Source organism: Prosopis cineraria, unplaced genomic scaffold (assembly GCF_029017545.1).
Source record: "Prosopis cineraria cultivar Desert tree isolate PC_DT_omini unplaced genomic scaffold, ASM2901754v1 PC335, whole genome shotgun sequence".
Classification (NCBI taxonomy): Eukaryota; Viridiplantae; Streptophyta; class Magnoliopsida; order Fabales; family Fabaceae; genus Prosopis; species Prosopis cineraria.
This window is the reverse complement of record NW_026555662.1, coordinates 1-12980: the sequence shown is the minus strand read 5'-3', so window position 1 is coordinate 12980 and position 12980 is coordinate 1. Positions and strand designations below refer to the sequence as shown.

The 12980-nt window shown below is 32.4% G+C and overlaps 1 protein-coding gene across 1 annotated transcript; it reads right to left on the bottom strand.

Annotated features, from left to right (window-relative positions):
• Positions 1-7: 7 nt before the first annotated feature.
• Positions 8-3654, bottom strand: LOC129296466 (uncharacterized). The gene is made up of 2 exons (XM_054935061.1): positions 2675-3654; positions 8-994 (listed from the first exon to the last, which is right to left on the bottom strand). Exons 1-2 carry the CDS (start codon positions 3215-3217, stop codon positions 287-289), a joined length of 1251 nt encoding a protein of 416 aa, XP_054791036.1. The 5' UTR covers positions 3218-3654; the 3' UTR covers positions 8-286.
• Positions 3655-12980: the final 9326 nt, after the last annotated feature.

The following is a 12980-nucleotide window of genomic DNA, read 5'->3' as shown; positions in this document are numbered from 1 at the left end:
GAAAAGGTTCATCAAAGCTCTTCAATTTCAAAATTTCACCCTTGGAAGTACATTACATATGTAACATGTAGATGTATAAAATCAACTTGACAAGTGCCACAAATCAAAAGAATTGATACAACAATTCAACTCCTGTATCATATTGTTGGGAGTCGACTAGTGCAGGATTAATTAAAAGGCTACAACAAGAACTGCCAAGTCAAGCGAATAGCAACAACAACCACGCTAAATGTATAAATCGAAGCAACATCGAAATTCAGGTTCCTGTGAATGAAACTTCCTTTAATTAAAGAAGCCTAAGGTGGGCTGTGTCATTGAGCCTTTTTATCCGCCAACCAGTTTTCAAAGAATGCTGCAACACAGTCACCGAAGAATCATCTATGCAGATCTTATGTGACATCAGAGGGCTGCATCCAAGAAGCCCTGTCAGGAGACACTTAATTGGCACCGAATGAGTGAAGATGCCAATATGTGAAACAGGAGCCGAAAAGCTGCTGAAACTTGAATTATGCAGGGAAGTTTGGTGGTTCACTTCAATAGGAGAAATTTCATCTTCAATCTCATCTCCAGTGGTTGTCACAAACTGTAGCCTGCTCTTACCAGATTTTTTCCTTGATAGTCCTGGTCGATGATGCCTGTGGAGTAAATCCCATTGGGTTGGATGTAGAGGAGATCCGTCTTGGTCATGAACGGAGTTGTTCAAAGAATGGGAGCTGTGCTGTGCAAATGCCTGGCTCTCATTTGGATGTGAGGAGAGATCTAACCTCAGTTTTCCAGGCAGTCCCAGGATTCCATTTAAGAAGTGAATCATCCGGAATTCCACCTGTCTAAGTGATTCTCCAGACGGTGCTGTGAAATCTGGCTGGAACCTATCAATTATGCTCAAAATCTCAGATGTATAGATGTCTGATCGAGAACATCCCTCCCAATTCCCTTGACTCATCTCTTCAAGAGCATCTGATGATTGAATCTGTTCCTCAGAAAAATCGACTTCCTGGCAATTGAAGCTTTGTACAATGAGATTTCAAGCACTAAATTTCGTAACATAATATGTACATTTCTCATCAGCAATGCTGCATTCATCTAAGTGAAATTCCAAAGGCAAGTAAAGTTCAATACAAAACAATTATACACACACTTCATCTCAATCAAAGCTGAATTTCATATTTGTATGTGTCTTATAACTAGAAGGTCACTAACACAGTTCTTCAGTCCTAGTTTTGACTCTAGAGTCAAATGAGACTTGCTCAAACTTCCAGTTCTTCACCACTGATTCAAGCCCGTTAGTGTCTAAAATAACTTTGTCGAGGAATTTAAGACATCCCATGCCCTTAGTTGATTATCATTGAACACCAAAGATGTTAACTTTCTGAGGTTATGATAATTTCTGCATCAGTTAGCCTGCTTTGAATCTATGGACAACAAGCAATCAATAGAAACAGTAATAAACAGCAATGACATCTTTCACCATTTTTTTCATTTTCATCTCCAATTTCATAAACACATTAATTCCATCTCAAACTTACCCGCTCATATTTCAACGTTCTAATAAACGCATCCATCTTTATTGTAATTGAAAATATTTAGCACAGTGATGATAAGGGACTGTTTTAGTGTTTTTATGTCAATGTTAGAAGCAAGAAATGAGAGCATAAGCACGTAATCAATTTAAGTGTCTGATGCTTGTTGTCAGTTTTAATTGACAAAAGTTTATTATGTTTAAGCATAGGTTTCAACATATAGAACACAAGACATGTTCTCTTAAAATCCTTCCACATCTTTCATCTCAGATTCATTTCATCATGTCATCTCCAGTGCAATTTTAAAGTGGTAAATGGATCATCTCAATTCACCGTGAAAATAAGAGATTGAACGAAAAAATCGATTTGTACATGAGCAATCAAACTTCCCATTATCACTTCCTACTCTATCTTTCTCCCTTCTCTGCCGAGTTGCTAGTGAGTCGAAGTAGTAGCTTAGAAACCAAGACCGACCCAGGAGCATATTTACTAGAAAATTGATCTGCTTTTCATATTATGGAACAGTCTGTGTGAAGAAAAATAATTTGACATATACTAGAGATGAAAACGAACAAGCTATGGCTAAATGAGAATCTCAATAGCCCACTTCTGCGCAAATTCTTCATGATTAGAATTTAGAGAATATGCTATCGTCACTGATACAAACACGAGTTATCAGTAACAGCAAGTTCTGTATTTTTTATTTCTTACAGATTATAACAATTAATCAGACGGTTTTAACCTGTTCGTTTGAAAGATGTCTTGAGGAAGTGAAACATGCAATTGCTGTAAATAACAGATATAATCGACACCCAGATTATCAACCCTGGACGGCCACCGGCAAAGTTGCTATCCACATCAATGATAAAGCAACGATGATGATCTATTATTTCCCATTCCATACATACTCGATATTGTAAAATCAATGTCACTTCATCGCCTTCCACTCCCATGGTTTATGGCTTTTAGACTACCAATTCCTTATGAGTAGGCAATTAAGCGTAATATATATAACTAGAATTTTGTAGAGTTTATTTGTAAGACTCCATCAAAGCAGCTCTGTACTGTATTGCTTTTTCTTTTCTTACCCCTAAAGACGCTTCAAAACTATTACTCAACACAAACCGAGCACATGTAGATTGTTTAATGCGTACCTTGCAGACAGAGACTGCCGTTGACCGTGCCCGATCCAATGGTGAAGAATACACAGCACTGAACCGAACACCCTGCGACTTCAAAAACACGGCCAAAGCCCTCGCTTGACGCTTCCCATTCGGCGTCAGCGCCGCTCCAGGGCACCTACCCCCAACCAAATCCGGCCTCAAACTCAATTCACACTCTCCATGGCTGATCAGATACACCTCCGTCTGGTCATCATCCATTGCGTTCGCGGAGAATCTCCTCGAGAACACTGGAGGAGGCGGCAGAGGCGGCGGCGGAGCCAGGACATTGTAAGGATCCCAGACCTTGATGGAGGGGCCAAGCCGCGGCGTTCCTAAGGAAGAAAGCTGCGGGGACAAGGGCGATGCTGATGCACGGCACGGTAGCATCTCCGGTTCTTGCTCCAACACTTTCTTCAACAAATGATTATCCGATTCCAATATATCCCTCTCACCGTTGATATTCCTCTCATCATCGTCTTCTTCCTCTTCCTCGTCGTTCTCTTTGATTACTTGGGCGGACTGGTTCGAACCCATTGCAGCCGATTCAATACACTTGTTGAAACGATCCCGCCGATCCCGTCCAGATGCAGATTATATTCTTCAGATTTGAAGCGCAGTGCATTGTACACAAGCAGGGAGAATTCTTACTTGGCCGAAAACGTCAGCACGTCCAGAATGGACATGTCCGAAACTGAAAGTGGACCGAATAGAGCGAGAAGGGTAAGATCTAGAGAAAGATGGAAAAATGAGAAAGGAAGATATTGGCACAGAGCTTTGAGAATAGGGGAAGAGAGTGGGGTTTCGCCGCAAACTAGCAAGGAGCGTGAATGGACTCGATGAAAAGCAGATATCTGCGTCTTTTCCTGGGGTGTTTGGTTGTGAATTTTCATTCAGTTATACTCGGCATTGAACCCATCACTCGGTAAAGTTAAATCTGGTAATCTGAAGTTGAAGCCGAAGACTAAGCTATCGCCATGTCGAGGGAGTTAACGTTTCTTCTTGGATTTTATTGTTCTTCCAAGCGAAGGATCTTTCGGAGAACGCTGGCCCTCGATTTATTATTGCCAAGACTTATTTTTCGTTATATTTTTTTTCTGATTTTTTTTTTTTTTTGCAATTACTAATTATTTACGGTGATCTCGGTTCAAAATGCGTTGCTTTATTTATTTATTTATTTTTTACGAACCACGATTTCTTTTTTCATTTGAAAAAATGCAGTTTCACTGCCGTGAAAATATTGTGACAAAAATTATTCCGAATTTCTGTTGTTATTCGATAACAAAAATTTAGATCGCATCGTCGCACTAGATTGCTTGCTTGCCCAGATCATGAGGTGTTTCTAAAAGAAAAAATGAATTAAAATTTTTTTAAATTATATAAATGATATTTTAGTTTTTTTAAAATGTTATAATTTCTTAAAAGTTCTATTACAAAATTAATGTAAAAAATTATTATTTATTGAAATAAAAAACACAAGTCTCAAACAAATACTTGTAAATTGCTATTAAATTCTTATAAATGTAGGAAGAAAAGATATGAATATTAGCCTAAAATTATAAATGATAATTGATATTTGTAACATTTGAAGAATATTGAGATTTTAATTCATCAATTTGTGAATTACTGTTGAATTTTTATATATTTAAGAAAAAAATAAGAATATTAAAATAAAATTTATAAATGATAATCAATATTTGCAACATCTGAGGAATAATTAGATATCAAATGCGAACTTGTATTGCTGGTGAATTTTGCACATTTAAGAAGAAAAGTTATGAGTTTTAAAACAAAACTTATGAATAATAATTGATACTTACAACACTTGAAAATATCAAAATTTTAAATGTAAACTTGCGAATTATTATTAATTTTTTGCAATTTTAGAAGGAAAAATTATGATATTAGAACAAAACTTACGAATCAAGGGTGTGAAATATCTTTCTCAGGTTTAGAATTTTTATTTCAATTAAGGATAATTTAATCTTTTATATTATTTTTTTAATGATAGAAAAATCCTTAAAACTTCAAAGAAATTATGATGTTTTGAGGGACTAAGTATGTGTTTAGTTTTTAATTTTTAAAAGTTCATTTACTGAAAGTTCATTTATTGAAAGTCATTTGTTGTAAAAAATTTATATTTGAATATATTTTTTCTAAAGTCAGTTTAGTAAACTGAAAATTTTTTGAATTATATATAATAAAATATATTTTTAAATGTACAATTATCAAAATAAACATTAATTTATAATGATTTGTAAATTTTGTTATACAAATGTAATATATTAGAAGTGTTTAAAAAAATGATAAAAGTTTGAAAAAACATACATTTTGGTCTATGCACTTTGTTCATGTTTTGATATAGGTTTCTGTACTTTTTTTATATATTTTAAATCTCTATATTTTTATTTTTTAATGTTTTACATTCATCCAGGTTCCTACACTATATTCATTTGTTTATTTGGAGATCCAAAACATGAAAATAAAAGTGTAGGAACCTAAAATACTGAAAAAAAATGTGAGGACATATAGCAAAATACTAACAAAGTGCAAGAATCAAAAAGCATGTTTTCTTAAAAATTTTCAATAACATAAAATTTGATATGTTAAATAGTAATAAAAAATATAAAGTTTGATATGTTGAAAAAAATTATATTATAAATACTAAATAGTTTAACATATATTAGTATTGAAAATTAACATTATTAGTTGTTCAACTTATAATGTATGATGGTCTCTAATTCGATCACAAACTTTATTCATCCTTCTATCAAAAACCGTACTTGAAATATTAATAGTGAAATAAAAATAATTGTACAAAAAACCCCAAGAGTAAAAAATTATAAATAAATTTTGTGTGACAAGAATATAAAGAGAGATTAAAAGTATAAGTCATTAAAAGTTTGAGATGACATGATTATATTAAAAATTAAAGGGATCATGTTTCAAAAGCACGTTACAAAAGCTTCTCCTCGTCCTTTTCATCAGTTTCATATTTAATGATATTCAAAAAATATTTTTAAAAGTTAGTTTTGAGTGATATATAATACTCAAATAACATCTTACTTTTTAAAAGTAAAAAAGCATGTTATGAAAGTGAGATGTGAGTTATCTAAACGCGGTCTAAGATGTCATTTACATAGCTTAAAAAAATTTATTGCCATTTTCCCTTTCTAAAATTGGAGTGTTGAAAAGAGCAGATGGTAAGATCATAGTGATATAGTTAGTATTGAGTGGCGGTAAAAAGAAAAAAAGAAATAGAGAGAAATAGAGAGAAACGGAACCAAATGGAGAGCATAAGGGATCCCAAGGGTTCCATCAAGCCTGGTACAAATAAAACACATGATTAGTCCTTTTTCTTCCGATGACAACGCGACCAACCCACTGGCAAGATGGCATAGAAATAGAAGATCATGCTAAATGAAATTAAGGAAATTAAGGAATATCACTTTATAAGATTGGATTAAATTTAATTATTTTTTTCCGTTCTAATAATTATCCAATTGTGACGTATCAATTTCATGCAATGCGCGAGTTCAAGTCCAGTTGGCTGTAAAATCCACAAGTTGACGCGCTATCGTTACCAAATCATAACTTAAGCTTGACTTGTTTATATTTATTCAGCAGTATTTTTAATGTTATATACATTAAAAACTTATTTATATTTTACATTATCAAACACGTTCTTCGTTTACTTTTGTAAATTAATCCCTCGTTTAAATTTTTTGAATTAAATAGGCGTGAGATAGAAAAAAATAAAGTCACGGACGTTGCTTTGCATTTATAAAAAGACTCGTAATATAAAACAATTTTTTTTCCTCTAGAAAGACGTGTATTGTAAAATAGAGAGAGAATATCGCGGTTGGATAAATAGGCAGGGAAAGTGTAAATTACTGGAAAACAACAAAGTCCATGTTACACGATTTACTAAAAGTCTTAACTTGTCTTGGGCTATGTTTGTTACGGTGGAATGGGAGGTAATAGAATGAAAACGAGAGTAAGAGTGATTCATTATCTTATTGGTGTGTGGAAGTGATCATTCAACTGGAATAGTTCATTGCCTCATTTAAGATAATCTTAATCCCGTCGGTGGATTGTGGGAGTAGATTTATTTATCGAGAACAAATTTTTAACTGATTAAGTTATCCTTAATTAAAATTTATATTTACAAAACTACCTTTTATCTCGTTTCTTCATTCTATCACCAATCGACCACTCGCATTTTTCGTTGTTTTTTTGTTTTTTTTGTTTTCAAACCTCACTCTCCAGCAGCACTCTCATCCGGTGACATTGGACTTCCTTTCATCTCCAATTGTCCCCTCCAGCATTGGCAACCTAGATTTGAGGCCCTTGTTGCTAAATAAATGTTCTCCGCAACCCAAATATGGGATCTATGCCATTTCTTCTTCACCAGTTCGATGCTCTTATCTGTTGTTCATGATTTAGATCCTTCTCCGTTCGACGTTCACATCCCTCTGTTAATGAAGATGTGTTCAAGTGTTCATGGTACCATCAGAGCCTCATTCACCTTCCTTGCTTGTTGCAATTTAACTTGGGTGCTTGTTCAATTTGGGGATTTTTTTAAAAATGAAAAAATAATAATCAAAGACCCCTAAAGACAATTAATTATGCTGTAGGATCAAATGATTTTGATATCACTCTGATCAAAGGATCTAAATGTAATTAAAAATTGTTGTGGAAAGACAAAAGTATCCCTAATATATTTTTGTTATATTAAAGGAATTGTTTGTTGTTAAAATGGAAATAAAACTTCTTTTTTTTTTCTTGAATGAATATTTGTTCATTAGATTATAATAATTTGTCTACCACGTTAATATTTTGTAGCTGTCAATAGAGGAACTAATTGTTATTATAATGAAAAATGGGACTTTTTTTTTAATGAAACTTGTTCACTAAATCACAACATTCGTTCCTATCCACCATCAAATTATATTTTTAAAGTTATTGATAAGGAAACTAATTCTTGTTAATATATGAATGGGATTATTTTTTCTGAATGGAGATTTGTTTATCGAATCACAACACTTGTTTCTCTTTACTACCAAATTAAGTTTTTAAAGTTGTTAATAAGGAATTAATTATTGTTAAAATGTTAACGGGACTTTTTTTTTTCAGAATGATGAGTTGTTCAAAGCATAGATAATATAGACATGAAAGGTATTTTTATCTTTTCATACAAAAGTAGGTATTTTGGTCTTGCCGAGTAATATCAGAATCATTTAATTTTGTAATATAATTAATGGTATTTGAGGGTACTTGATTGTGATTTTTTCCCGTTTAGATTGTTTTTTGTTCTTCAAATTAATGCCAGGGGTAAAAATAATATTTTATTTTTTATTACAAATACTAATAAAAATTATATTAGCATTTCACTAACATACTAAACATGTTTTTAAATTTCATTCTTACCTCCACCGCTGGTCTTATTTCCACTACCACTTTATTCTCATTCCATCAAAATGACTGCCGTATCAAACAAGGTTTTAAAGTTAAAATTTACACATTTATCCATTGTCAAGTAACTTATTAAGTAATATTTTCTCTATTAAAAATATAATCCTTTAATTAAATTACATATCATAAATAAGTTAGTTAAATTTCTTTAAATAATACAATCTTTTTATTTTTGTCTTTATTCAGCAGGGGGTTTCATTTAAGGGGAAGAATTGAATGGTTAGTTTATTAAGGATGTTTTTTGGAAAAAAACTAATTAATCACACATTGAAAATTAAAAACAACATCATATTTTTTAACATCTAATTCCATACAAATTCCTTATATTATTGAAAAGGTGGTATCTTTCAATTTTTTTTTAAAGAAAACAAATAATTATAGCTTCTCCTTCTCCGTAAACACATAATATATTAACTTTACAAACGGCCTCACTTCATGAGAGTATGTATTTTCCAAGTAGTTAACTTGTTAGGAAGCGATGCGGTGAACTAAAGCCCGGATCTATTAAGCTTTTATTACACAATTTAAAAAAAAAATTAATACATTGAAATATCAATCACATCGGCAACTTTTTTCTTGCTTCAATACACTGAAACATTTCCATATTACTCATATAAATAGGTTTGTAATAAGAATAAATGTTAATAAACGTTACTTTAAAATTCTAGAAATACTTGTAACAAAACTTCCTTTAAAATGAATCGTGGAAAAAATAAAATCCTGGAAGGTGTAATGTTTTTGCATTAAAAAAAATAATTTTTTTTCAATGAAAACTGAGAAGTGAGAACTACATTAATCTAAACACCCATTAAAAAAGTTGAAAGATTGAAACGGGAGACGGTCAGAGTAATGAATGCAAAGGCAACAAAAGGATGGGCCAGATTTAATTATCCATTATCCGGCCTGGGAATGTGGTGACCCGCTCCAACAGCCCAGGATCTGCGCTTCAGGACAACTGAAAAGGCCCAAACATTGAAAGGTAGTTGGCAACTCGGAAAGCATTCTTTACCTACCAACCCCGTGTTTGCCTCGACGTACGGCCCATCCATGTCTTTGCCTTTTTTTTTTTATTGTTCTGATTTGATTATCACAGTGCAACTTTTTGAAGTCGTGCCCATGAATCATGCTTCTCGTTCTTATCATAAACACTTCTTAACAATTCCATATGAAGTTTGGCTAAATCAGTTAATATTTTAAAATTTTCATATAAATTGTGTGGATGAAAATGAGTTCGTTAAAGTGTTGTCAAGCCAGGTGGGGAATATCAAAAGTACCCACGAAAAAAGATTTAACAAAGAATCATGAAAAAGAGCCTTACAATATATATAACAAAGTATACTTTAAACCCGTTCCTCTCTCTCTCTCTTTTTAAGTAAACCACCTAATATTTAGAATCACATTAAATTTTAACTAATTTAAATTCTAGCCAGGTCGAGTCCATGAGAGAATAGCTATTCTAAAAATATTTTTTTTACATTTTTATTTAAGTTTGAATTTGAGAGCTCATTTTAAATAGGTTCATGAGCCGCGATGGATTGTAAACCCGCATCCTTGGTTAGTTTATGACACTTAAAATAAAAAAAAAATGAACTAAACTTATAAGACTAGCCCATTTAAACTTAATGATTATTAGAATTGGGTTAAATTTTAGAGCTTTAAATTAAAATAGAATGAGAGCTTATAAGAGCCAGTTCTAATGGATTGGGAGGCCTAAATTGGGTGACCCTGTGGGGTTGAGAACCAACTCATTTAGGCTCATTTATTTATTTAAATTTTAAAATATTATTTATTATGATAATGTTGTTAATATTCTTAATAATATTTCAAATACTTAATTGTTTATAATATTTTTTTAGAATTGAATGTACATAATACTTTAGTTTGTCTAATATTTTTTAGATAAAATTTTATTTGTTTAATTCTAGACAATAATTTTTTTGTACAAAAAATACTTGTTTGATCTGATTTAGATTATGGAAATAATTTACTTCATATTACGTATATGTATTCATATTTTTATTTTTAAATTACATTTTTTAATAATAGAGTAGTTTTATATTTATATATTTTATCGTGGTGTGACTTGAATTAAAAATTTATAAATTTAATGTTTTATTATTTGAAATAAGGGCATTTTGTATAATCAAGATACTGTAGATATTAAAAATTAAAATGTTATTTATGTGATTTGACATTAAAATAAGATTTTATATTACTACTGTGAAATGAATGAATTATTTTTAATTTTAAAAAAAATTTAAAAAAAAGTAAAAGCACTCGAAGCCTATAAAACTGGCTCTAAACCAATTATATTTGAGATTAGTCTTTAATATGAGCCTTTCAAAAGATAATCAAGTTTAAAATGGCAAGCCCTTTAAAATGGGTCAGCCAGTTTTCCCCTTCCGCTCCACTGCCCTTCTCCGTTGCTCTATTTTTCCTTCCCATGCGTGTGCCCAATATTCGCCCCCTTTTATCCTCCGGAGACTTGACCGGAGTCAATGGGTAAACAAGCAATGGCGTCCGATATATAATAACAAATTAAAGGACATAAAAGTGAACATATAATAAAATAATAGCAATAAATGTAAATGAATGCATCGTGTTTGCGGAAAGAGGTCCCAGAAACATGTCGAATGCCCTCGAGCATGAAAACAAAAGGAAGAGGTGTGCACGGAAAGAGGGCTCGACTTTACTTTGCAGCAAAGAGCAGTATGATTGAGGCCACTACGTTCTGTAGCTGATAGCTACTATACTATATACGATCCCCCATTTTGTGCTTTAATATGACAATTTGAACACACACACACACACACACACGCCATGTCGCATTGTTAGCTACACGGAGGAATTAATTAAGAAGAGAGGGTTCATTAATTAATTAAGTTGGTATGAAAAGGAGGCGACAGGCAGTGCTGCAGAATTCCAGTGTTGTTGCTGGCCTTCACTGAGTTGTCTAACGGCTGTCCTCCCACATAAGATGACAACGTTGTTATTCTATGAAATTATTAAGGTGTTGATCCCATACGATCTCTGCCCTCCTTTCCCTCATCTTGTCGTTTTCTTTTAATGAGCCAGAATCGTTGCTGCCTTCCCCACCCACTGCTCTCGTCAACACCAACCACATTTACAGCCTTGCACTAAATTTTTATTATGTCTATTGTCTATTCAAACTTTTTGCCAACGCTTTGCTCAATAGGTTAGCTGTTGATAAAATACAAAGGGGTGATGCGGTTTATGTAACTAAATTAAGGCTTGTTCTTCTTGTTTTTGTCAAACATTACAAACTCGAAGAGAAGAATTCGGGACGTCTGATCTGCTGTCCTTCAATGTATAAAATCTCAGCTTTTCATCTTAACTGATAGAGCAATTTCATCGATAATTTGTTTTTTAAAATGAAGGGAAGCAGGAGAAAGCACCAACACCCTAATTCCTTAAGAAAATTGATGTGCTGATGTATTGCTACGGTACAGACGACCCTTAGTTTTTGATTAGTGTTGTGAGAAGGGAGGGTAATGATTATATATATAAAAAGAAAATACCACGAGATGCATAACTCGAGGATGAGCATGTAATATATATAATGGCAAGATGCCCCTTGTTACATGGCAAGTCATTGTGCCAGTGTGCATGGTTCGGTAAGCCATATATAACAAAGATAAATCATGAATCGAAGACAACGAAATGAGAATAAAAGTAAGCTGGCAAGTATCTATTTTTGGAGAAGATGTCAACTGATCAAGACTATCGCTAACAAGTATATATAATGACGAATGATCCCAATAATAACATCGTGGATCTCTACGTGCGAAAAGTTGGATTGTAGTGAAAAAGAGAACAAGACAAAGGGAATGGGGCAAGGGGTAGCAAGCAGAAAACGATCTATAGAGTGCAGCTTAGTCTTTATAAAAAGGTTTTTATTTCGTTGTTTTGTCTTGGTGGGGTTGCTAGCATTTCATATTATTAATAATTCATATTGCGTGGTCGGTCCAGTACTCTCTTTTCATCAGAATCCATATCTTCTGTGTGATATTCGTTGAATTGTATGAGCTTTCATCATTCACGTCACACCCATTTGCTCTTATTTGGATGACAAATTAATAATTTTTCGACAATAATGTTTTCTTCTTTCTTCCGTCATGCCATTCAATATTGCAATATACTCCGGCCGGCTCGAGGAATTCACTGGACAAATTAACTTGCGAATTCAGCCGAAGCAAATACTTGGGCCGAAACGGCAATTTAATAATCATTACTCATTTCAAATTAAAAGCATTTTTAACAATAATTCATTAACCAAAAAATCTTTATTTTTATAGAATATATATTATTTTCTTAACCTTTAGTTTCAAATTATGTTAAACGATTCATAAATTCACAAACACATAAATTCATATTAATAAATACAAAGGGGTAAAAATGAGAAAAAAAGATTATAAAGATTAATTTGTTTATATTTTGAATCAAATTAATTGAAAAAAATACTTATATTTTAAATTAGATGGAATGTTAATTTAACTTTAGTTTTTTGAAAACGAAGCTTATGACGTGCCATGCCATTCTTCACGCCCATGTGTCAGCCTTCATGCAATGAAATTATTTTTTCCGTGATTTTTTTTTGTCAACAAACTTTTTTGTTTTTAATTTGAAGATTAGAATAAAAAAGAAACCAACATTAACTTATGAATGTAAAACCTACGAGTTTCATACGTATATTCTATGATTACTAATAACTATAAATCAAATAATTTAGTTGTTGTTGGATATCCCGTTTGAAGCAAGCATTTATTCTTTCAGCTAGCCTAGTCTTCCATTGATTAGCAAGCAA